This window comes from Rhea pennata, chromosome 5, assembly GCF_028389875.1.
Source record: "Rhea pennata isolate bPtePen1 chromosome 5, bPtePen1.pri, whole genome shotgun sequence".
Taxonomy (NCBI): Eukaryota; Metazoa; Chordata; class Aves; order Rheiformes; family Rheidae; genus Rhea; species Rhea pennata.
Genome location: NC_084667.1, coordinates 42,375,466 through 42,401,363, shown reverse-complemented (window position 1 = coordinate 42,401,363; position 25,898 = coordinate 42,375,466). Strand labels below are relative to the sequence as shown.

The window sequence follows — 25,898 nt, the reverse complement described above, 5'->3', positions numbered from 1 at the left end:
TTTATTTTGGATTGAGATTAAGGTATATAGTACACAGGATATTACTGATTAATGACGAGCATTGTCTGGGAAGTCAAAAGGTCTTGATGCCCCTCTCTATTTCACTGAGCAGGTTGTTTAACCTTTAGGAAGTTGGTTTGTCAGTGCCTTGTTTTCTTTGTGAAGCAGTGATAAGGATATCAGTCTTAAGTTTAGCGCAGTATCCTTTACTGATGAAAAGGACTATGATTTACATTATTCTTTTATTCTGCCATGCTCCTTTGCTGAGCCTAGTAATTTGAGGCATGTATTTTGGTTTTGTCCTTTTTCAGGCACTTGTAAAACTCTTCTCAGGACGTAAGCCTATGTTATACAGCTTCCAGACATCTTTACCACGATTGCCAGTTCCGTCTGTGAAAGACACGGTCAATAGGGTATGTTGAAAGAATTTAACTCATTTTTTCAGTAGCATTGAATCCATATATATATGTGTGTATATATATATATGTATATATATACATACATATATATGTCCTCATGGTCTTTCTATGCCTTATATAATCACTGTAAGGTAGTAATTAATATGGTCTACCAGATTAACGCTTCTGCATAGAAATCAAAATAAAGATTACAAGAGATCACTGAAACAAATGATAATTTGAAGCCAAAGGTGGCATGCTAGTTCATTATTGGATGATACAGTATCAGTTTATGTGGCACTATGTAATGAAGCATGACTTCCAGGGGTATTTATTAGCCTTTGACATACCTGTTTTTATCTTTCGCAGCTTGAACATACAGCATGTGTCTTGTACACTTTGCTATGAGGTTTGTGTCATAAGTAAGACAGTATGTCACAGAAACTGAAAGTTTGATTACAAGAGGCTTAACTCCCTCTGCCTGATCTTGAAGAAGCAGTATCAATTGACTTAAGCAACAAAAGCAATTCCAGAAGCTGCCAACTTGCTATAGCAGAGGAAAAAGATAATTTAAAGCTGAAGTATTTAATTCTTTACGTAAAACATCTTGCCCCTTGAGAAAGGAAAATATGTCTTTAGAATTAGAAAAGTCACCTTCATCTGTGATTTGCCAAATTCCTGGAAAAGATTTGTTTCTATACTTCGAAAATGTGCACTCAGTACAGGAGGTGTGCCCTTATTTTACCAATGTAATACTTGCAACCCTATGAGTTGAGTCTGAGTACTCTTTGTCTATTGTTCAAATGCTTTGTGAAGATATGACAACAAGCCACAGAACAATGACTATGCTGATGTAGATTCTTTTCTTCTCTTCCAGTATCTGGAATCAGTTCGACCACTTATGAATGACGGAGAGTTCCGAAGAATGGAGGGTCTTGCCAAAGATTTTGCGTTTAATTTGGGACCAAGGCTTCAGTGGTATTTGAAGCTAAAATCTTGGTGGGCCACAAACTATGTAAGTGGGTGAATAAGAGACGTACTGTTTAACTGATACTTAATTTGTTCCATGATGCATTCTTGCCTTAATCTTCATTCTTTCTGAAACTTAAAAGAATGCAAAAAAACCCAAAACGAAACAAAAAAAACTAGCCTAATATTTTATAAAGTGCATTAGAGACCACTTAATTTGGGGCAGAAATAATTTGATATGGATAACATGGTAAACAAGCAATGTATAGTGAGTAGAACTTCAATGTAGGAATCCTAGGCTTGTGTCCATTTTTCCGGAGCAGGCTACTTACCTTCTGCTGCTGTCTGTCTATGTAGCTTTTGAGTTCTGTTTGTTTGTTAAACTAATTTATAACCTGGCACTGGGCCTTGCTGCCCAGACAGTTTACAAGAGTGATTTAGATCAGCATTTCTATTTAGAGCATCTAAAGCATATAGATGAGAAACATGGGCAAGAATCAGAACAATGTGTGTTCCTTACCGGAAAGGAAACCCATGCCTCCAACACCACAGTGAGAGATGTGTAACATAATTTCTTTCTGAACTGTTGATTCACACTTAGCTGTACATAGTTACCCTGGCTTAGGCTGAAAAACATTCAGGAGATCTGATGCATTTTAAATGTTAGCTGAAGAAGACAACTTCTTCAAACACATATCAGGAAGTTGTAGCTGAAATTTTGATTTTTAGTTGTCTGACTCTTTTGGCTAATTTCCCTAAATGTTAACACAAATAGTATGTGTGTGGAGGGGACGATTCTTGTTTTTAAGTATTATATACAACTGGTGTTATTAACCTAGTGGAAACTGTGGAAACAGTGAGACTTTATTTATTTATTTATTTATTTACTATTTTTTCTTTATACTGCAGGTTAGTGATTGGTGGGAAGAATATATTTACCTTAGAGGACGTGGACCAATTATGGTTAATAGTAATTATTTTGCAATGGTAAGTAAATACTATAAACACCTCACATGTCAAAGAAGGATTGTATAAGTTCTGCTGGGAGTCTTATTTCTTGGTATCTTCCTTCTGGAATTCCATTGCCAGAAAGCACGTGACCTTTGTTTTTCCTCTAGTATAAGAGGCAGCCCATGTCTTAAAGTATAGAGGTAATTTATAATGGAGACTTAGCACATCTGCCAATTGGGCATTTTACAGTAATGGCTTTTTATAGTTATTTGCTTACTGCAGTAAGTGTTGCCTCATCTTGCAAAAGCTCCATATAAAACTTTGTAGGTAACATGGTTCAATGGGGTGTGGTGTTCATATTGGCAAATGTCTTCTAGAAGTAAAAATGTAAAAGGCCCTAATACTAAAAACAAAATTAAAAAATCCAATAGTCAATTTTGAAGCCATCAAGTCAACACAATAGGGCACTCTATATAATTTAAAGCATTTTCTGTAGTGACATCAGAATAAACTTCAAGGAAAAAAGTGGATGAGAAATACACAAGTACTTTTCTCAGTATAATGTGGTACTCGCATTAATTTCTGATTCCTATGTACTTTACAGGACTTCCTTTATTTAGCTCCCACTACCTTGCAGGCAGCTAGAGCTGGTAATGTTATCCATGCTATCCTGCTATACCGGAAGAAACTAGACAGACAGGAAATCAAGCCAGTATGTATATCAATTTAAATCATCGCTGATCTTTTCTAGCAGTCTGTAAGAAGTAGATTTTTTTTTTTTTTTTTTTATCCCTAAGGAGGGGAGGGGAATGTCTTATGTCAGAACTGCAAGTAAGATGTAACTAGATTTGCAAACTCAAATGTTTGTGCTGTCAGCTAAATTATGCATGGATGGAAACTATCAACTATCAAAAATATAGGCCTCAGGTCAACTAAAAAAATCCTCTGTTATATTTGCAGTGTTTAAAATTAACGTATGTGTTTGCTCAAAACAGATACGGGCTTGTACTTCATTTGTTAAGTATTCAATCTAACAAAAGTTACTGGTTGCACTAAGCATGTAGTGATATTTTTTGAGTTGCTGAAATCCTAATTTCTCAGCAGAAAACATGTTTGCATATTTCCTGCTAAAACCATTCTTAAGGGAGAATTTAATCTTTAGAATAACAGCAGATGGATTGTATGAAATAGGTTGTATTTTATGCTGAACTTTAAACTATGCTTGAAAGCAAGCAGGAAATATTTGTCTTTTACAGATTTCTTTATATAGTTACCTAGCTCAAGTAAATCTCCCAAATGGGAAAAATTGACTTGATTTATCAAAGTGGAAATTAAAATATGATTGTAGCTGGGATTTAATCCTTTATTAACCTGATGTAAACCCTGAAGCTATGTTTTTTTAATGAAATTAAATGTAAGTGATCTCATGATTTAGTAAAAGTACTCATCTCATACCACCTTTGGACGCTGGACTTCCTGGAAGCTTCAGTATCCTTTAAGCAGGCAACAAACAAGTGTTAGATTTATTTCTATTTCATATTTTATTTAAACACAACCCCAGTCTGCATACTCATTCTTTGATACTCAAATGGGTGCAGTATGTGCCTATTGTCGAACACCCAAAGAAACATAAAGAAATGGTTTCTGAGTGATTGTACTCTTCAAAGCAGGTGTCCTAGAGAAATTATTCTATTTTGTTTATATACATGTTACTCAGACCATTGGAACAAATGATGTGTCTAAGAAATCATATTAGGCAAGCAAAACTCTGCTTGAAAAGTTCCAGACTTCAGAGAAAATTAGATCCTGATTTGGATTTTGTGGCTGTAAGAAAATCTGTCTGAAAACAGAGTGAAGCTGAGTAGTATTAGCCACTACTCAGCTACTCTGTAAGGAACTTTAGGAAAGGTTGCCCTTGCATTTCTTTGTCATATTGTGATGTGTCTTATGTACTGGCTTCAATGAAGATGGTATTGCTAGATGTTACAAAATGTTTAGTGTTTAGTAATAATATTACTGGATTTTTACCTGGCTTTATTCAGCTTTATTCAGTTGGTGGAATCTTCCACACACAGTTCAGGGAAAGACAAAGAACAGAAACTTGAGTTGATGCATTTTAAATTTTCTGTTCTACAGCCTTTCTTTAATTAGACTGTTTTTACTTTCCTTCTTATTTGCTGACTATATATATATTATATATAAAATTACAGTTTTAATCTGTTTGCGGCATAGATTCTTCTGTTGGGATCTACTGTCCCGCTCTGCTCTGCTCAGTGGGAGCGGATGTTTAATACCTCGCGTATCCCAGGAGAGGAAACAGGTAAGCAGGCCCAGCCATGGAGAAGGAACACCTTCAGGGAATTCAAACAAGTTTTGGGGGTGTTTTCTGCTAAAACCTTATTTTCCCAGATAAAGATCTGAAAGATGTAAAGGTCACTGTTATAGTTGTTTCTCAGAATTTAATGAATCACTATCAAGTGCATAAATATATATTTTTTTTCTTAGTGACTTAAATTTTGTCTTTTCTCTCTCTTCCTTTCTTTATTTAAAAGCTGACTTCAGGAAACTATTGTCTGCCTTGTATTTTAGGTGTAATTTAAACCTTTTACTCTTCTCCATTCTGTTCCTTCAGACTCTTTTGGTATCCATATTAGCTTTGTGAAAGCTGTGATCTTATCTCAACTATTTTAAAGTCTATCTTTTGTTTGCTTGACTTTCCTTTTGGCTTGTGATTCACAATACCATTTCAATTTGTTCTCCTCAGAAGGGAGATATGTTCAACACAAGTGGTTTACCTGGCTTAGAGACAGGCTCAGTCTTAGTCCTGTCAAGGATTTCAATCCCACTGTTAACAGGTGACCATTTGAATACATTATAAAATACCAGCCACGCTAAGGAAAGCGTACACTCACTTCTCTTTTTAGTTCCTGCCCTGCCCCAGCTCCCAGTTATGGATTGATTATCCTAAGTTATGTGTAACTTAAATTTTTACAATGTAATGCTGAATAAAGGGAGGCAGCTGTTGAGCTATAGCAGGGTGGTTTTCACCTGGATCTTTTGCTCATCTTCTGCTTGTTGTGGAACACTTAGGATATGTTTACATGACACAAGCAATCATGTTAGCCCAGGAGAAGATAATACTGTGTCTTTTAGTGACAGTCCGTATATGCATTTTTCATTGTAGGTGTATTAAGTTTGTCTTGAGGGAGAGCAGCTGCATGCCTCCATTAACACTGCCTAAAGACATAAATGCCTGGCATGCCTCTTTTCACTTTGGGTCCTCTTAATTGCCCACTGAGCCACTGAAGTGTTAACCATATAACTCTGGGATAAATCTCTCTCTCTCTTTTTTTTTTTTTTTTTTAACTGCTTTCCATTGCATAGCAAGAATCCTGTTACTTAACCATATCAGGGCTTGATTGTTTATCCCAAGTAAGAGTGGCGCTCTTTAACAGACAAACTTCTGTAAGATGCATGTTTTTTTTTCTGAGTAAGTGTTCCAAACTTTCTGTCTGCCTTGCCTCTAATTCGTTTTCACTGGTGTGAATGTTGGTGCCTGCCATATTGAGCAGTTACATCTCATGCTTAAATAATATGGTGGTTTTGGTCAAGGTACACTTGGTTTTCACTTTGGTTTGTATTCTGTAGTGAACTGGAGCTTTAGAATTCCTGCATCCAGCTGTCCTGAAAGTTCTGAAGAGCTTTAAGCTTTTGAAGCTTTTGAAGAGCCTCATTTCTATGTGATGTTTGAGTTTAGTGCTTAGGAGTCAATGGCAGACCTCTAACAACTTCTTGTTCTACCTTAACATGAAAGCAATCAATACATCAGATTTCCCCAAATCTCAAAGATGAGGTCTTGCAGCTTATTCCTGTATGGTAGCTGTTTTCTACAGCTAGTGTATCCCTAAAGGCTTGTTGTGGATTTCTCCCCAAGGTGGCCTCTATAGCTCTGTTGGCCAGAAAAACAGTCCTAATGACATTTGCAAGGTTCAGGCTTATCTTTGTGTTCTTAACATTAAAATGGCTTTTTTCCTTCATTGAGGAACTCAAAGGTGACATGTTTCTTCTGGAAACACTAGCATTGGTAGCCAAAAGGTGAAAGAATATTGCTATACACTTTCTTTTTTAAGAAGCAAACTGTATAATAATCTCACAGTTGAGACATTTTTGCTATTGGGATGCCGTCTTGTACCAGGCCTCTCTGATCTGGATATCTACTGAACAGGATCTTGGAATTGAATTCACATGTTTACCTAGCGCCATGTCATTGTGGCAGCATACAGAATGGAATACAGAATTTGTCTGAGTTATCCTTACAGTCATGATTAGTGTGGAAGAGAATTGCTGATAATTTGGAATGCAGGGGGTTGTTGGTTAGTCACTTACATTGAGAACGTGCATACAGGCTGTTGCCTGAAGATAAGAGTCTTTTTTTCTTCTTATAACTGCGATTTTGTTGATATGTAATCCACTCTTATGCTCCAGCTTGCCTTTGAGTACATTAGTTCCCTCTCAACTGCTGAATAAAAAGCTTAAGAGTTTCTGAATAGACATAGGGATATGTCAATTTCTCTCTTCCCTGCCTACATGCAGGATTGCTGACATTTGCTGTCCTGTATCAAAAAAGTTTTTATGTGTGTTTGGGGGGGGGGGGGGAAGGAGGCAGGAAGAGATGTTATCCAGTAAGCAAAGCAATGGGCTTGTCTCAGAGATCAGAATTCTACTCTCGGTTCAGCTACTGGTCTTTTGGTTATTAGCTGGGAAACTGTTTCCCAGCTATGCCTCAGCTTCCTTATCTGCAAAATTGACAAAAAGGTCTCTCCCTAATGTAGAGATCCATGATCATAAACTATGACATTAACTGTTGTCTTTATAGTCTTAGATACTAGCATGTTTTTCAAATCTGCTTCTTAGATGACTGTAGTGTATGAGCTATTATTAGTTGGAATACTTCAGGTACCAAAAGCACTTGCTGTTGCATTCCTTTCTGTGCCCTGCCCCCTCAGAAAGTATGAACTGTTTGCATTTAACTTTGAATTTGGTGTTCTATCAATCTGAACTGAGTTTTGCTGAAAAGTTATAAAATTAGCATATTCTAATTATAACACCTATTAAATTACATCCTGTACCTATTTATACTCCTCCTAATTTCTCCTGCTTGAGGCTTAAAGTATGTTAAATAAAAATACAGTAAGCTTTGTAAAGTTAACTTTTTTCTAAGTGCTTTTTGCTTCCCATTCTGCTTTTTCCGTTTTCCATGTTTTCGAAAAGAAAGATAACATGTCTCATCATGCCTGTGCACAGGTGACTCACCTTCATTTTTCAAATACTGAAAAAATATTTTTCCCAAATTCTGAAAAGTAGCTTGATTTTTTTTTTGCTGCCTGCTTTAAATATTTTTATATATGTTAAGGTTGCTATGAACAGCATCTCTTATTGTAATGCTTTCATGTTGTTGCTGGTAAAATCTTAATAGACATTATAGTCTGACAATTGCCCAATTTTTTAATTTTCATGTCTTTAGGTACTTGATGGAGTAAGTGATTTATTTTAGGCAGAGAAGAACTATTGTTTTTTCATTCCCATTAACCATAGGAAACCCATGCAACACGTTGCATGCATCTTCAGATGTACACGAATGAATTCTTGCACCAGCAGGAAGAAATGGGAAGGATGTTTTTAATAATTTAAACAAATTTCTACTCTTAAGTGGCTAAATCTGTATTTATGCCTATAAAAGATCCCAAAGGATAATTGTTGGTGCTGTACAATTACTGTGAAGTCAGTTGGTGTAGATGACTAACGATCTTTTTATTTTGCATTTGCACTCAAGAGTTGTCCTTTTGTATGGACACATGACATGTATATGACATGAACACAGGTGCTTTCCTGACTTCAGGATGATGGAGAAAGTTACCTTAGTAGATGATTGCTCTGCAGTCTTTTTTGGCCTTCTGTGGGCTACTGTGTCTGGAGTAGGAACAGAAGAAACAAGTGTTGTTTCTCCTCAGTTCACAGCTCACTGTATTAATGGATTCAGAAACTCCCCATCTTGAAAGTTGGGGAGCGGTGCTTAGGCAGATCCTACCACTTCTGTCACAGGCATCCTATCTTTGGCAGAACTGCCGAGAGGATAGTCAAAGGCTCAAACATAACTGCTTCTGATCACTGGATGGAGGTTATCTGACAAAACCTTACGGTTAGTTGAGAGCACCCGAAGTATAAAACACTTTAGTGGTACAGTGTTTCTCAAATTTGTCAGACTTGTGAGCTGTTTTCTTAGGCTTGGTTCTCATTTTTGTAAATAGAGAAACTTGTGGCCTAGGTTTCTCCTTCACCGATTACCGTATCATTGAATTTTAGGCCATACATGAAGTATTCTGCTCTGTATCTGCCAGAATAAATTTGAACAGATGTTCATAGGACTAAATTTGGGCTCTCTTACGAATTTCCCCAAGCTTGCTCCAAGAGCTGTCCAGCTTTTGAACATAGATTTTTTTTTAAAGTACCTTCACATAGATTCATCTATTGTATTTTGCTGACTGCTTAATCAAACTACAGAATCAGAGCTCACTTTTCAGTTACTGAAATACAGATTTAGTTGCTTAATGTTAGCATTCAGTATGGAAACTGTTGGTGCTATACATGCAAGTAATTATTAAATCTGGATATCTGACATTTTCATGCAGCATTCCTTGTGTGCTGTTTAATGCCAAATGTTTAGTGTATTAACATTTTGAGACTTCAGCTTTGTTTTCATATAATTAATTGTAATTCCAGATACTCTCCAGCATGTGAAAGACAGCAAACACATTGTAGTGTATCATAAGGGACGTTACTTCAAAGTGTGGCTGTACCATGATGGTAGACTGTTGAAACCCCGAGAAATTGAACAGCAGATGCAAAGAATTCTTGACGATGCTTCAGAACCTCAGGCTGGGGAACAGAAGCTCGCAGCTCTTACTGCAGGAGATAGGTAGGATTGCTTTCATACTAATTCTAATACTTGGAGTTAAGTGTTAGCTTAGTTAATTAGTTAAGTGTTGGCTTTGGACCTTTTAAAACTGTCTGTGGTCAGTCAATTATATCATGACCACTGATTCCTCCATTGCTGACTTGTGACAGCTGATCAGTTCCACTGGATTTTAAAAATAACTTGGTAGTGACCACCCTGTGTGCAGATTCCCTATACTTGGAACTCAGCTCTTTATTGTAAGAGTAGTTATTAGAAGCTTTCCAGTATTGAGCATACTTAAAATTTAAAATACAAACTGAATCCAAAACAGATTTAAGTCTTGAATGTGAATTCAGTAACAACTATCACATATCCATGATTTGAACCTACAGAATAAAGCAATCCTTAACCAGTTGATTTTAGATGCAAGGTAACTGAATTCAGTTAAATTTGGCAGGCTTACAGTTCAGTTTGATTTCTTCTGGACAGTGGGGAAGAGTCTTGAGTCTTAATGTACTTTCCTACTAAGTAATGTTCCTTTTCTTTCACTGTTTCAAAAAGAAATTTTTAGTTGGAAAAACATTTGAATGTATAAGTAAATGTGGCACAACTATACAGGAATTTCCTTGTGAATGTTCAGGATTGCTTTAACCTCAGATGTGTTTGGGACTTTTTTTGTGGATCTTTTCATGGAGCTTTACCCAGGCTGTTATGTTTAGATTTGGATATTAATATCTGTGGTTTGCTTTATGACTTAGTACTAGATTTTTTCCATGAAATAGATGCTTTCTTCTATTAAATTACAAATGTGAGTGATATAGGCTATACATCTTGTGTGTAGGCAAGATGCTGAATTTTTGAAAGAATAAGCTTCAAATCAGTGTAATAATACGTGACTTCCTAGGATTCCATTGTACATATACTTCTAGAACTTCTTGTGATAGTATAGTTTCAGTGTAATAAAAGTAGGTGCTTTAAATTTGATTTTAAAAAAAATACATGGATTGTCTTGTAATGATCTTAACATTGCTAAAACACTGACTAATTTATGTAAGCTGGCTGTAAATCAAATTCTTTTCTACAGAGTACCATGGGCTAAAGCTCGGCAGGCTTATTTTAGCCGTGGAAGGAACAAACAGTCCCTAGATGCTGTTGAAAAAGCAGCATTTTTTGTGACACTGGATGACACTGAGCAAGGGTACAGGAAAGAAGATCCAGTGGCATCACTGGATATGTATGCAAAGTCCCTAATACATGGCAGATGTTATGACAGGTACAGTATTCACTTTGTAGAAAATCCCTTCTCTTTTGATATAACTGCTTATCTAATATATACAAATCAATGTCTTACAAGCTAATAAAAATATGCCTGTTTATTTAAAACACAGAAATTTCCGTACTTGTAGATGACTGTATAAGAGAGATCAAGTTTCTCTTATGGTGTAAGAATGTTTTTAAAAGCCACAAAACCCTAGAAAATCCCAATTTCTCTTTTAGGTGGTTTGATAAAACATTCACTCTTATTGTGTTCAAGAATGGCAGGATTGGCCTGAATGCAGAGCACTCTTGGGCAGATGCTCCTATTGTTGGTCACCTTTGGGAGGTAAGTGTTTTATATAGACAGTTAATGGAGAAGATCATGTGATGATGTCCGTGCAATGGTCCTGAAGATCAGGAGGTCCCTTTAAGTCCCGTGTGTGTGTGTGTGTGTGTGTGTGTGTGTGTTGCTGATAAGTGATTATGGAACTGCTTCTGTCTGACTTTTACAATGACTGTAGAATTTAAAGGAGCTTGCTAAAGATAGATTGCTTTGTCTGAATTTAATGATCATAATTCTAACTTAATGACCATTGGAGTGCTCATGGAAAACTGACAGAGTACTTCCACTAACTTGTCCTAAGTCAGTGATTGTTGCCTTTATGATAGGACGTTTTATTTTGCAGGCATACGTGCTTATGAAGAACTGAGCTCTAAGGAAAACAAACGAACAAACTTACATTCAAAATTTAAAGAAATGGCATAAATTTAACTGCTCCTCTAAGCCATTGGATCATGAGCTGCAGATTGATTTGCTCTTTAAATTGGCAGTTGTATTTATTTGCAATGAATGAAATTAATGCACTTTTTGTCAGGTTTGTTCATCATGAGTGTAGTTTGTTTGCAATCCTTTTTCTTTTTTTTCTCCTTTTGAAGTTTAAACATATAAATTATGTGACTGCATCTCTTAAAACTATGTCATAAGCATTGATTAATTCTGATTTCGTTATGCACTTGTGCAAAAGAGTCTCAGGCCTGACTGGTGCTTCCTAATTTTGTTATCTGAGAGTATCCTTTTGCATAAAAACAAAAAAATCCTAATTGTAGTCTCTAACCAGGGAAGAAAGAAGACAAATCTGATTTGAGATTAGCTTGACAGTCTAGCTTTGACTAGCCATTCTGCTCACTGGGAGTTGCTTTTATTTTCTTCTAGAGAACAATTTGTGAAGCTTCAGTTCATATCTCTGTACACCAGAATTACTATTAATTGCCTAATTTCCTGCTAAAACTTAAAAAGCTTAAAATAAACTAAATAGAATTTCATTTCCTGGAAAATTACCTATTGTTAACTGTTTATAGATTGTCTATTTTTAGAAAAAGTTACAGTAAATTAGATTTTTATTTCATGGGTGGCATGTTCTGTCTGCTAAGTGAGAAAGTTAAATTAAACTAGTGATTAAAAATATGTATGTAGAAAGTGCAATAGATTTTTGTCAAGTTTCTCCTTTCTGTGTTGAGATGATCAGTTGACTTACTCTAAGAATGCTGAATCTTGTAGGACAGAGCTTCCCCCCTCCCCCCCCCCCCCCCCCCCCCCCCCGTCCCTTCCCACCCTGTACTTTGGCATATTGCTCATCTTGAAAACATTCTACTTCCCCACCCAAAAGGTCTAAAGCACATATGATATATACTGCAATATTAAGTAGGATGTAATGAAAGAGGACAAAATGTTCCTTATTAAATTCTTCTAGGGGTATGCACTTACTGTGAAATAAACTGTTTCTTGATGAACAAATCTTTAACAGGTGACAAACTTGTGGAATCCTTCTAGAATCTAAATTGAACAAAGCTTGTAAAATCTTAAGACTTACTCTTAACAAAAAAAACAAAAAACCCAAAACTAAATTTGTTAGTAATTGAAACATTTTAATTATGTCAGTAACATCTAACAAAAGACACCAGTGTAGACGTGTGGGCGTTTTTGTGCATATTTGGTATTCTCCTATTTGTATCAGAAGTAAAAATGCTTTAAAATAAGAGGTAGATCAGAGGGCTTTGCTTGCAGCTGCTTTCAGAAATTGAAAATGATTGTATATTATATTTCACGGTGCATTGAAAATAGAGTATACAGATATAACAGTGAAATCCTAATTAGACAGCCATATGTAATGTGTTGTAATTCTGTTCTTTTCAGAATGCAATGGCAACAGACTATCTTGAACTAGGCTATTCAGAAGATGGACATTGCAGAGGAGATACCAATCAAAATATTCCTATTCCTACTAAACTGCAGTGGGAAATTCCAGAAGAAGTGAGTACAGAACAACTAATGGGTTGGGGAAGTAGCTGCTCTTTCTCTGAGTAGTCACATCACTTCAGTAGTTACCTTATTGATATGGTGCTCTAACTTCTTGAAGGTCCCATGTGTATTTCACGTACGTGGTTATTAATCAGTTGTTTGCTAAAAAGCGTAGTAAGCTGTTTGCTTTTATGACACTTTCAAAACTCTGGCTAGCAAACTTGAAGTTTTTGCTGGAGAACTTCCTTGTTAACACATCAAAAATAAGTGACTACTCATTTTAAATATTTACTGTACTACAGTGAGGTTTAAGTTGCTGAGATTGCATTGCTGTTGTGACAACAGATGCTCTTGAGTACGAGTCTCCCTGAGACTGTTTTTTTTTTGTGTCCAAAATTCTGTCTGCATATCTAAAAGTTTGGGTTTTTTGCCTGAGCTCAAGACAAACCATCCTAACACTACTTGGATTTTAACTTTAAATAAAATAGTAGTGGTTGGTGATATGTTTAACTAAGCATGTATGACAGATCAGAAGCCACACAACCATTGCTGTTCCATATCTACATGTCATTTTTCTATGTTCTAGTGATCTGAAAAGTCTTAAGGGGGGGAGGGGGGGAAAGCAAAATTGTTGGACTCCAAATATGTATAAGCTTAACTCTCCTATCTGAAAAATGAAAGTTCAGAGGTGTGTTTTTCTCTTGAATCTTAACTGTCAGGCAAAGATTATTCCTCTTCCCCTTCAAAAAGGAAAATGGTGTTGACGGGTATACATAATGGCAAGATATGTTATTTATCAATAAAATATATTTGTACTTTTTCATCAATTCTCTCAGGTGCCATTGAAAGTATGCATATGTGTGTATTTGCACACGTTGTATAAATGTTTATGCAAAATGTGTTACAATACTATGCAAATTTATTGAGTATAATATGTAATATATGAAATAGTTTATACACACATATACATATGAATTTAGTTTTATGTGTGTATATTTGTCTTTTTTTTTAAGTGCCAAGAAGTGATTGAGAGGTCTCTGAGCACTGCCACAGCTCTGGCAGATGATGTAGACTTCTATTCATTTTTCTTTGATGCCTTTGGGAAGGGGCTAATCAAGAAAGCAAAAACCAGCCCTGATGCATTTGTGCAGCTTGCCCTGCAGCTTGCTCACTATCGGGTAAGAACAACTGTTTCAAGCTTATAGAACCTCATTAAATTGGATGTAGTACGTTCATGTACTTGTGATTAGAAGAACATGGCTGTGTAAAGTACATAGGCACTGAGTCTGTGCAGTGTTATTAAGGACACTTAGTGGAAGCTGGAAAAAGCCTTAAATAGATTACTAGCTGGAAATTCATTGTCCAAAGGTTGGCTTTTTGACAGCTAGGCAGATTTTTCTCTTCTGGTTAGAGATAGATCATCTAGGTATTTTGGACTTGAAAGCAGTAGATAGTAACACACCTACCCGAATTTTCTTACCTTTATAGTCTTTATAGTCTAAGCCATATTAAATTTATTTTTAGCTTAGTCTCCTTTAGTTCAGTAATCACAGACACTCCCTAACAAGATGAATGGTGAGATTACTGCCCATGTTTTTCTTAGTTTACCTTTTTTATAACATGTTTTTAGACAGCACCTATGTATTTACATTTCCTGGTTTTGCATTCTGGTTGTCACTGTTGAGATACTGTATTACTCTATTTCTGTTACATAATTACAAATGGAATGTCAAAATATATAGATCTCCTGGTTGCTTTCACCACTTAATCTTTGCTGCCTTTGGTTAGGGTAGCTACATGGCAAATAGTTTGGTTTATAAACTCATATCATTTAGTAAACTTTAATCTGTATATCATGTGTCCGTAAGGAAATATGGAAACCATGTTTTGGGGGCTAGCAGACTGTTATGAGTTCTCTTATACCTGAAAATCTCCATGGTGCCATGCCTCTCCATGCTATAAAGTTTTAATTGTGGAAAATATCCTTAAGGACATCATAGTTTTCTAGACTTCGTACCATAATTGTGTTAATTTAGGAAGCCACTGAGTTTTTCCTGATGGATTTTTGATAGTGTTTAAACTGGGTTCAGTTGTAAAGAAAACTGAATGTAAGATGCGTAAAGTAGTCCTTGTTAGTTTGTTCCTTTTGATAACACTTATCAAATTGCAGTTATTAATCTTACTTTTTTTCTTTATTATCTTTAGGTAAGATTGCTAATAGTGGGCTACTAAAAGTGTATGTTGCTGAGTTTAATTTGTGGAATGATTCATATCCTGTATGCTTGCCTTGAACTCTTGCTTAAGAAAGAGGAACAAAGTCTGGGTAAACTTAAGTTATTTTTCCTCTTTCAAGGACATGGGAAAATTTTCTTTAACGTATGAAGCCTCTATGACTCGCTTGTTCAGAGAAGGCAGGACTGAAACTGTTCGCTCATGTACTGTCGAATCCTGTAATTTTGTTCGAGCCATGGAAGATTCAACTGAAAGCGTAAGTATACTGCGTTACTTCCTAATACAATGCATGAGGTATATGCGTTATCACTGGATCACCATGCCATTTCACAGATAGTTCTTAAACACTTAAACAGATGTGTTTATTTTGAGGAATTAACTACAGCCTAAGATAATTGTCTACATCCTCTGTCAGTAAGGACAGAACTTCCAGACTACAACAAAAGTGAATGGCGTTAACTAGGTGCACTGATTTTTTTACAACTCAGAAAACTGAAATGACTCATGAAATTTTTATGATTTGTGAAACTTGGAATGTAGACTCATAAAATGTAAATCATACCATATCAGTGAAGCTTTAGTCTCTGACAAGGAAGCGAATATTATTCTTAGGAAAGAAACAGTTGCTTTCATATGTTGATTTCAGTGGACTTTTTACTTTAAAATTCCAGTCAACAAGCAAAGGAATTGTAGTCTAAGTGAAAGCTTCTTAATTTGGAAAAATTGGAAAGTGCTGATTAAAAGGTTTTCTGTCAAAATGGAAGAATATGTCATCAGAGGTGAGGGGAGTGAGAAGACTTTAAAAAAAAAAAGGGGGGGGGGGGAGAAGAAGAAAGAAACCTGCCTTCACTGCTTTCTTCAACAACTTTTCTTTTGCTCTCTCTTCTTCCCCCCTCCTCCCTTAGAATTTTTCCATAGCACTTGCATCCTCCACGAAATGCTGTCTTCCCACAAAAGCTTTATTTTGGAATGCCGGTGATAGGCATGCTTAGCATGGCTACAAATAACTTAGCAGCTTCTCATGCTGAAAGCAAATAGGCTGCTTACAGTTTCCCAAATAGCATAAAATAGTGATACTGGAGGTAGGAAGTGACAAGGTATCATATACTTAGTTGCCATTCCACATTTATAAAAATCTAATGAAATGGCTATGTAGATGTGAGTTTTGGACAGATTTTTCTCTTGACACTTGTAGCACACTTAGTGTTGTCAGCCTGCCTTCTAAAATGGCTCTTTCAATCCCAGCTTTTTTTAAATCTAAAAGTTAAGACTTGTTTTTCTGTAGCTTTCTAAGACCAGTATCTCTAGAAGTTGAATTCACCAGAATGTAGTAAACTCAGACTGGAATCTTGTTTTTTACACTATTTGATTCTGTGGTTAGGTCACACTTAAAATATTTATATTTTCTTTATGCATGGTTTACTACAGGAAATAGTCAACACTTCTCAATTTCAGGTATTAAAAAAAGTGACAGACAAACTAGAGGATCCTACTACTTGCTGTTAGATGCGTTGCCTTGTACTTCATAGACTTGAGAGCCGTTGCTGTAACTTGATTTCTGCATCCTACTTTCAGCCCAATGTTTTTCTGTGTTTTTCTTTGGTTGTTAGAATGAAAACAAGCTCAAGCTCTTGAGGATTGCTGCTGCCAAACATCAGCTTTTATATCGTCTTGCCATGACTGGTGCTGGTATTGACCGTCATCTGTTCTGCCTTTATGTGGTGTCCAAATACCTTGCTGTTGATTCTCCTTTTCTTAAGGAAGTAGGTGGATTTTATCGATAACTGTTAACTACACTGAATAGCCCCTTGTTTACTTAATGTTTTCCAAGATGTGCTTGTGTACTTGCATAACTCTGGTTGTTCCAAGAAAAAAAGTTAAGAATTTAGATAAGCATTGGTTAACAGTAATATCTGCTGGTAGATTGCAAATGTAGTATTATATTGCTATATATTTACTATATTGCTATATATTTACTAGTAGACGTACAGTAATGCTTTCTGTGAATTTTAGTATATGTTACTCAGGATTGAAAGAAAGATGTATCAGGTGTTACTGACAAGAATATTGAATGCTTGTAGCTTTTACCATATTTTCAACACAGCACAAGAGGGATTTAAATTTTTCTCTCAGAATTGTTGTTCATTTGGAATTGTGCCAAAATGACTTTGCTTATATTTCCTGGTTAATTAAAAAATTTATTCTTTTCTCTAAATGAAACTACTCACATTTGCATCTCTCCTCCTAAATGTGAGTAGCAGCCAGGTTAGGAATAAAAAGAACCTTCCACAGCTTCCTTAGACTTTCAAGAAACTAGTATGTTGTTAAGAGATTATAGACAGATACAGAGTTCTGACTTCTGTGTTAGTTTACTGAGATTTGAATACGGCCACTGATGATGATGTGGTAGTTGTTGTGGCGGATGGTGGTTGTGGCTGTTGATTAAAAAAGACCTGCTAAGCAGACTTTACCAGGCTGTAGACCAGATCATTCTGTTTTCAAAAAGAATTTCTACTCAAAATATTTCAGTTCTCTCTGAAAGAAAGAGATAAAGACCTTGCACGTTAATGGTTTCCACGTTAAGACTGATGCTTTGCTGCGTCTTCTTTCTAGTCTTCTCAATTGTTCATTCCATTGAAATATAAAGTGGAGTTGATTCTTACTGTTGCTTTCTTGAATGTTTTCTAACTTACATTGACTAGCTATTGAGAAAGCTGTATGCTATTAAAGAGTACTATGCTTCATTACATCCCTTTCATATCTGTTAAAGGTTTTGTCAGAGCCTTGGAGGCTGTCAACGAGTCAGACACCACAGCAACACATTGATCTAAAGAAGAACCCTGAGATGTTAGCCTGTGGTGGAGGATTTGGGCCGGTATGTTTGCTAACTATAAATGTATCTGTTTTAAAAACAGTTCCATTTTGAATGTGTGCTAGTCTAAAAATTTCAGGTCTATAATACCTTAACGTTGCACTTCAAAGGCTTTTGGAAACAGGTGTTTAATGCTTTCTCATGATGTGGATGTGTTCAGAAAAATTTGTATCATTTTTTTCTCCTATTTCACTACAAGAAGGAGTTATTCTTAAGGATATACATGTTTACCAAATGTGTTACAGGGGTCCATAATAGAGAGATGAGATGAACTGGGGGCCCTTATCACAGTATCTATGCAAATGAGGAAAATCTGTTCCAGCCCATTAAATGAGAGGGATCATAAGGTTACGTTGCCACTCAGAATTTGGAGTGACGGGTACTATATATTTTGGATAACTTCTCAAGCTGGAACGTTTTGGGGGGGGGGGTGGTTTTTTTTGTTCGTTTGTTTTGATTCATGTGTCTGGTGTGACTTCTAGTACTTCTTGAGAAGCTGGACTGACTTTAAATTTCATTATCAGAGAAACCTAGCTATTTTGATGCTGCTTGGTATGCGAAAAACCTGTTTTCTGCAGCAGATTCTAAAGTCAGTACTTAAACAACAAAAAAAGTGAGGGTTTGCAATGAAATAGTCTTTTTGGCTGAAGGAATTTCAAATTTCTACCACTTTATTTTTTCCTTTCGTCTTTGCTGATGCTACATTGTCTCCTCCCTTCTTACTACGACTTCATTCCTTTCTTCTCTTCATTCTGTTGTCTGCCTTTCCAAATGACATTCCTATTCCTTATGTTTTCCTTCATAGTATCTTACATCCTTCCAAAAACTGCTGGATGTGTGCTTTGGTTAGCTGAGGCAGCCCAGAGATCGAGTACATCTGGCTTTTCACATGCTTCTCATGTTTTACCATTCTGTAGAACATGTTCTTGTAGCACTAACACAAAAAATATCAGGCTGCTCAGCAGCAGGAGGAAAGAGCTAAGGTGCTCTAGTGTTTAGAGCTATAGCTCTGGTCTGGAATTGGGTGGCTTTGCCTTTGGGCAACTTTTCGTAATACGAGGCTTGTATGCTCCATGTCTGTTTACGTCTTCAGAGTGACCCCCTGAAACAGAATGTTTAGGTATGTAGAACCAAACTATTATATTCCTTTCTATTTAAGGACTGAAGTTATACCTGTTTAGGACCAAGGAAATGGTCTTTGAGCAAAATCTATTTAAAGATAAGTGGGGGAATATTACAGATTGTATTCAGAAAATGTTAATTCCATATACTTCAGATGAGACTGGACCTGTTTCCCCTAAATTACAGCATTCTTTAGAAATGATATATTAAATGTGGAAGCTTATTTTTGCTTAGGAAAAATTGCAACTGACTTAAATTTTGTGGAAAAATAACTATGTAATTGTGTGTTGGATGTATTTAAAAATTGAAGTGTGTGGGGAGTATAGCACTCATTTTTATTTTCTTTCTTCCACCAGGTGGCTGATGATGGTTATGGTGTTTCTTACATTATCTTGGACGAAAATTCTATCCATTTCCACGTCTCTAGCAAACTCTCGTGTTCTGAGACGGTATGGAATAATACTTTCATTTAGTTCAATAATTGTATTTTGTATTTATTTGTAAAAAAATTTTACTCATTGTCTAAAGATTTAGCAGGACTTGCAACATACAGTGTCACAGTTTTTGTTATCTTAACGTCTGTTGTGTATATTTTCTCAAATTCTATAATTTTAATAGCTTTATGAAACAAAGAAATTGTGGTTTTCAATTTCACTTATGCTTCAGCTGAAATGAAAGCATGTGGCCTGAGCTTATCTTTAAACATGTACAGTTCCCTAGAACTTGACTCAAGTAATACATATCTGTCTCATAAACAGCCAAATAGGATGCCTCTCATTTTCAATTACTACAGTTTTGCTTTGACTTTGCTCTGATTACAGTTGTAGACGGTGTAAAACCATGCTCCTTCTATTTTTTTTTTTACTTTTTTTTAGACCTTCTTGGTCTAAATAATACTGAAAGACGTTGGCCCATAATCTGATCAGTGCTCGAGAAACATTTATAATTAAACAAAGACTTCATTGGAATAGAACTCATTCATCTATCAGGATCTAGCAGACGTTATCTGTTCCATATCCTGCTACTGTGGAGGCCTGCACTGACTGACCTTCAATCCATCCTTCCTCATCATATTTTATGACATTATTAAACATGCTGAGTTTTGCCCACATTACATACATCTCCTTTTCTTTTTTTGAACTTTAATTGCCTGAGAGATCTTAGTGCCTTTGGTTAATCATTAAAGATAAGGAAATACAACTTTGTCCTTGCATAGTTTAAATTGTTCTTCAGGTGCCTTTTAGTTTGTACTTTGAATTTCCCTGTATTTTTTTTTTTTCTTTACTTATCAGTCAAGTCAAAGTTCCATACGAGAAGGTGGCATGTAGTTTTGTGCCTGGCCTTGATTTTACTAGGGTATCTTTGTCTGTACTAGGTTATGTAATGTTGCAAGGAACTTACGTTTATAGAGCAGGTTCATAGTTTATTAATACTGTAGATCACTGATTTGGTTATTTTTAGTACTTCATACAGTTCTTCATGCGCGCGTGTGCATGCACACACAAGATTCAGATATCAACTCGAATACAAAATGTTGCTTTGTTTTGTGGCATTTCTGGGTCATCCATATTATGCTTCCCCAGCCTTGTCCTCTCTGAAAACTAGCTTTTGCAAAGTCACCTTGTATAAACTAGTGTGTGCAGTTTTTCTTTCTTGGTCATAATAAAAGCTCTGGACAAATCCGATTTCAGTGAAATTATGAGTCCTGACTGTTTGTAATGAAGGACTTAACAGTCATTAGTAACATAAACCCAGGTTATTTGTTTGTGTTGCATTAGAATTTCTTTGATTTCAAATTCTGCATTTTGTGTGTGTCTTTTATAATGCCATAAGTTCCAAAATTACAAACAATAAAAGGTTTGTTTCTTTGCTTAAAAGATAAGTAGTGACTGACAATGCAGCTTTTTTTTCCTTCTCTTTAGGATTCTCATCGTTTTGGAAAAAACATCCAAAAGGCAATGGTTGACATCATGGCTCTATTTAGCCTCAGTAAAAATTGTACCAAATGATTTGCCTTACTGATGCCAATAGACTTCTGTTGCTGGAGTGAACTTTACTGAACAGTGCATGACAGCAAAGTTTGTCAAGAAATAATTGGAGAAGAAACCAAGTCATAATCCACTCAATCATCTATGAAAAGCTTAGCAGTAGCTTCTGTTCTATGATTTTTCAGTAGTTTGGAAGAGTTTCCTTCCACAGAGGACAACTTTTGATATTTTGTATATTCTGAGGGATTTGAAGTATAACACTGTTGCATGAAGGCGTGTGTATTCCAACTACTGCAGTTTTCTCTTAATTGTATACACTTGCTCTTTTCTGCTTAAAATTGGAGTGTGCTTTTATTCTATAAATGAAGGGATAAAACATATCAAATCTCAACCTCCATAATCCTAAAAAGGTTTGATTTGGTATGAATTAACAGCAGAATGTTCATTAATATATCTGCTTTATGTCAATGAGTGACAGAATTTGTGGCTGTTTACCTACATTGTCTTTTTCTTTAAAGATAACTTAACATACAAAAACACCCTGAATATGACCCAGTGTAACACACCAACTAGTAGATTTTTTTTGCTTTTTGGAAGAAGTATGTGCTACGATAGGTAGTAAAATGTCACCTAAATTAGCAGGTATCACATTTTTCTAATTAATGGCAAGCATATTTGCTACATCTTTATTTCTATATAAATGGACCTGTGTGCTTGTTTATGTTAGTGCCTTATAAAAGAAAGATTCTAAACAAGGGAAAAATCTTACACTGGGAGTTGGTTTTACATTATTTTAGTGGTGGACAAGTGGAAGTAGTGATGCAGATTTAGATTTCAAATTGTAATTTAGGTGGGTGTGACACAAGTAGACTTGAGTATGCTTCTGAATGGTGCATTTAGGTTTAAAGCTGTAATGAAATGCTCTTATCTCAAATGGCAGGAGATGGGTCCCTATGCAAAGCAGGAGAAACTTTTGTTTCAGAACTCAGATACTCAAACACTTGTTTTGCTACATGGTATCAGTTGTCATCTGAGATAAAAGCTGCATCTTACACACAGTTTCTGGGTCCCGGGGAATGTAAATTTAATTAAATTCAAAGCTGCTGGATAGCCTGCAAGGCAAGGCTGCCTGCAGATGCTGCACAATCAAAGTTTGCCTGCTTTCAGCCTGGAAGGACCAATACTGCATTGCCAACCTTCTACATGAGAAAGACTAACCATGAAGGCAAGTAGGATGCAGTCCCAGAGTGGGGGAATCGCAGCCATCTCAAAGCAGTTCCTGGAGAGGCCCTTGGTCAGATCAGAACTTTAGCACAATTTCCTGAAGAATGCAGTGAGAGAGAACTGTTTCACTCAAAGTGGCATGATGTTTTCCAAGAAGTATAATAGCTTGCAGCGTTTATAAAAACAGAAATTGCTTTGTGTGACGCTTCTTCGAGTGTAGCTACTTTTTAAATTGTGTAGTGCTGTAAAATGTACTTGTCAGGGCAACAATGTTTTCTTTCAGGAATATAAAAGACTATGAAATAGGTACATGGTGTTTAGTAAATACAGTGAATGCTGCTCCCGAGCTATGTTAACTTTAAAAGCCCTCTCGGTTGATAGAAGACTTCTTAGTTCTGGGGGTGGTTTTTGGCCAGTATTTCGTAACTTTCTATGCCTCGTCATGTTTTTTTTATTCTGATCTAGATAATAAAATGCCTGTCTATATACTTTTGAGGTGGGAAGCCTCAACAAAGATCCCAGATGCACACTTAAGCAAATCCATGCTTACATGAATGCAGGACTCCCCACAGGAATTGGCCAAAGACATTCATTATTTGATTGGGTATGGTGTGCAGGCAAGTAGATTTTGAGATAAGCCTTACTGCAGCTGACAGGCCTGGCATTTATCAAACTACTGCAACATCTTCATAGTGACCTATTCATTTGAAGCTGCAGAAATAATGCACTGTTTCCATTGACCACTGACCAATCTGTGCTTAACTTAACATTAAGACATATTAGCTTATAGGATTTTCTTAAAAAAAGTTTAGATTTGACTCTCAGGTTTTAAATGTTTCAAGTCTAATTGTAGTTAGTGCAGTTATCAATGCAATTTTACATTCTTAAAAAGAGTAAATATAATTGGCACAGGAAGTTGGTTTTTATTGTAAATGTTTAAAAGGGTGGTAAGTGTTAAATGTATCTTTTTTTTTTTAATTGGGGTAGATCATAATTCCTAAACAGGATTTTATTTCATTTTCTTTAAAATGTCAACAGTATGTAAATAAAATACGCTTTTTGGATGTAAATCTTAGAAATGCACAGTGAATGTAGGTTATTAATAATTTAAATCTTGATGTTCAATATTATGTACATACAGTCAAACTGCTTGCATTTTTGCTCAAAAGCCATAGGAATCTAACTGAAATTACTTAGATTTGAATGAACTTTCTAGTACAGTGTACTTAAGATTAGAATAAAATTGTTTGTATTTTAGGAAAATGATTTATCTGTTACTAAAGCCTTGAATCACACATTCTCAGCTAGTGATTTAAGGGCTCAAAGCTAAGGCTGAGTAGACAGCAAAAGTCAGGTTGGATGATAATTAATTGACCTGTTTATTACATAGCAGTGAGGAATTGATGGAATACCTCAACTGTGCGTTTGCAGAATTTCTTACCGTTTCAGCTCCTTTTATGTGAGAGATTAGGAGAGCTTAGGTGCATTGGGAGGCTAGTCCAGTGTCCAGTAACACCATGCCAAACTAAATACCGTCTAAGGGTTGGGTTTTTGAGGGAATAAGGAGGTATGTGCCTGACCTTGAAAATCATGGTTCTAATTTAGCCTTTGTACCTGTTGCTTTCTTGTATAAAATGTATTAATTTAAACTAGTTCTATCTTGTTTACTTACTCTACTCCTATGGTTGGTTATTTACATCCAGCACTTTGTCTCAGATATATTTATGTTCTACCCTCTTCTATGACTTAAAATAAAAAATAAAGTTTCACAATTACCACTAATTAATGTTTAATGTCTCTTTCCATCTTCTTCCCATCTCTCACTACTTTTTCTGGCCTTGTGATGCTGTTGTTGCTAAATCTAATTAAATTCAATTTGTTAGGAGTGGTAGCAGGAGACTACTCTGTTTGTCTTAGCAATGATTTATAGATAGCTGGTTAACAGGGAACATGTTAACAAACTGTTCTTAAGGTTCAGTAGAAAGAATGAAACAACTTAGGTCTTACCTGCCTTTTTCATGAGATACAAACCACTGCTGGAGGCTTCTGTGACACTGTCTACAAGCTAGTAAATAGCACCACTTTGCCCTTTACAGTCAATTTAAGCATGGCACTTTGCACTCCATAGAATATGAAAGACAAAGCAGTAGAGACGTAGTTGAGAGCCAGAAAGTTAAAATGCCATTTAGATTTTTTTTTAATATGAAGATTGCTAGTACCTGAAAACTCCTTTGAAATTGCATTAAGACTGAGGACTGCCTTGAGGCAGTTGAACGAAGGACCTTGCTTTTTGCCCTCCAAAGATTCACTTATGCTTTTTTTTCCTCTTTTTTTTCCCCTGCTGAAAATTAAACATTCCTAAAACCACAGTGGCTTCACTTCAACACTTAACAAGGAGGTGCGTGTGGGAGGGGAAGAATATTATTTCACACAATGTTGGACACTCCTGCCAAGGAGGGACACCAAGTTTGTAAAATGAAATTCAGTCCAAACAGGTGAAGGCTTTCTAGGCCCAGAAAATACTATTTTGTATGTGTTTTCTCACTTGCTCAGATCCTGCTGGGATTAATGAACTCCTTCGAAGACTGGTGGCTGTTGGAAAGTGTTTGCCCATTTTTCATGTTTGTGACGGGGGAGGGGAAAGGAAGCAAAGTCTAAAGCATAAGGAAAACTTTTTTTTTTCTTTTGCTGTGCAAGTAGTGTGATGGCAGCTTATAGGTAAAAGGTGCCTTGGAATTGAGTTTTGGGTTTTGGATGGGTTTTTTATTTGCAGGGGGAAGAGGGGTAGGTCCTGAAACTGCAGCTTTGGCACTGAATTCAGAACCAAATTAGGCACCTTTTTCTGCGTCGAGTGTTAAGTCTTGAAACTGAATTAAAAGGGCCAATGTGCTCAGGGTATCAGGCAGAATAAGCAAACAGCAATCTTGAAGGCGGCAAACCCCATTTGTCCCTTATTTAGTGCCTGGGTTTGTGCCGGACTTGCAGCGCTAAGCTGCCTATTGAAGCAAGGCAGGGAAAGGGAGTACTCCTCTCAAAAACTGACCTTAGTCTCGTGTCTGAGAAATTCCCGGGAACACGTGAGCTCCAGTTTAAACAGTGCTGCCATTAAACAATAACTTGAAAACTAAATGTCCTCCTTTCCTCGCACTGACTGGAGGTGAGCGCGGGAGCGCGGGCAGCACGCGCCGACGAGCGGGAGGCAGCGGAATGTCTTGCGCATGCGCAGCTTCCGTTAACGGTCGGTTGCGGGCTCGCCTCCCCCCTCACAGAAGAGCGGGAAAGGGCGGGCGCCCGCTATGGGAGAAGGTGAAGGGCGAGGGGGAAAGGAAAGACAAGAGCCTGCCCTCTGCGGCGGGCCCTGGGGTGGAGGTGGGACCTACTCCTGTCCCTGGAGAGAGGAGGGGCCCCGTCTACCTGGCACGCTCTGCCCCGTGTGCACCCGTTTAGGGTGCAGAGAGGCTGCGCCTTAAAGGGCTGCCAGGTCCGTCCTGTCAGGAGGATGTGGACTGCTTGAGCCTCCCCATGTTGGCATGATCTAAATCCAGAAACGGTAGTGAGGGTGGTGCAAGTGGATCTTGGCCTGGGTTTCTAATGCCAGCGTCACAGTTTGTACGGAGCGGAGATGCCTTAC

The 25,898-nt window shown here is 36.7% G+C and overlaps 1 protein-coding gene across 2 annotated transcripts in view; it reads left to right on the top strand.

The window, feature by feature from the left end:
- Positions 1-24,037, top strand: part of CPT1A (carnitine palmitoyltransferase 1A) — a 38,385-nt gene extending 14,348 nt beyond the window's left edge. For both annotated transcript variants that reach the window (XM_062577598.1, XM_062577599.1), the window contains 15 exons: positions 312-413; positions 1,276-1,413; positions 2,277-2,354; positions 2,923-3,030; positions 4,551-4,638; positions 9,099-9,294; positions 10,358-10,546; positions 10,771-10,876; positions 12,725-12,841; positions 13,843-14,007; positions 15,183-15,317; positions 16,672-16,824; positions 17,832-17,936; positions 19,412-19,504; positions 20,978-24,037. In XM_062577598.1, coding sequence (XP_062433582.1) covers positions 312-413; positions 1,276-1,413; positions 2,277-2,354; positions 2,923-3,030; positions 4,551-4,638; positions 9,099-9,294; positions 10,358-10,546; positions 10,771-10,876; positions 12,725-12,841; positions 13,843-14,007; positions 15,183-15,317; positions 16,672-16,824; positions 17,832-17,936; positions 19,412-19,504; positions 20,978-21,064 — 1,860 coding nt within the window. In that variant the 3' untranslated portion in view covers positions 21,065-24,037. The remainder of the gene's footprint in view (positions 1-311; positions 414-1,275; positions 1,414-2,276; positions 2,355-2,922; positions 3,031-4,550; positions 4,639-9,098; positions 9,295-10,357; positions 10,547-10,770; positions 10,877-12,724; positions 12,842-13,842; positions 14,008-15,182; positions 15,318-16,671; positions 16,825-17,831; positions 17,937-19,411; positions 19,505-20,977) is intronic.
- Positions 24,038-25,898: the final 1,861 nt, after the last annotated feature.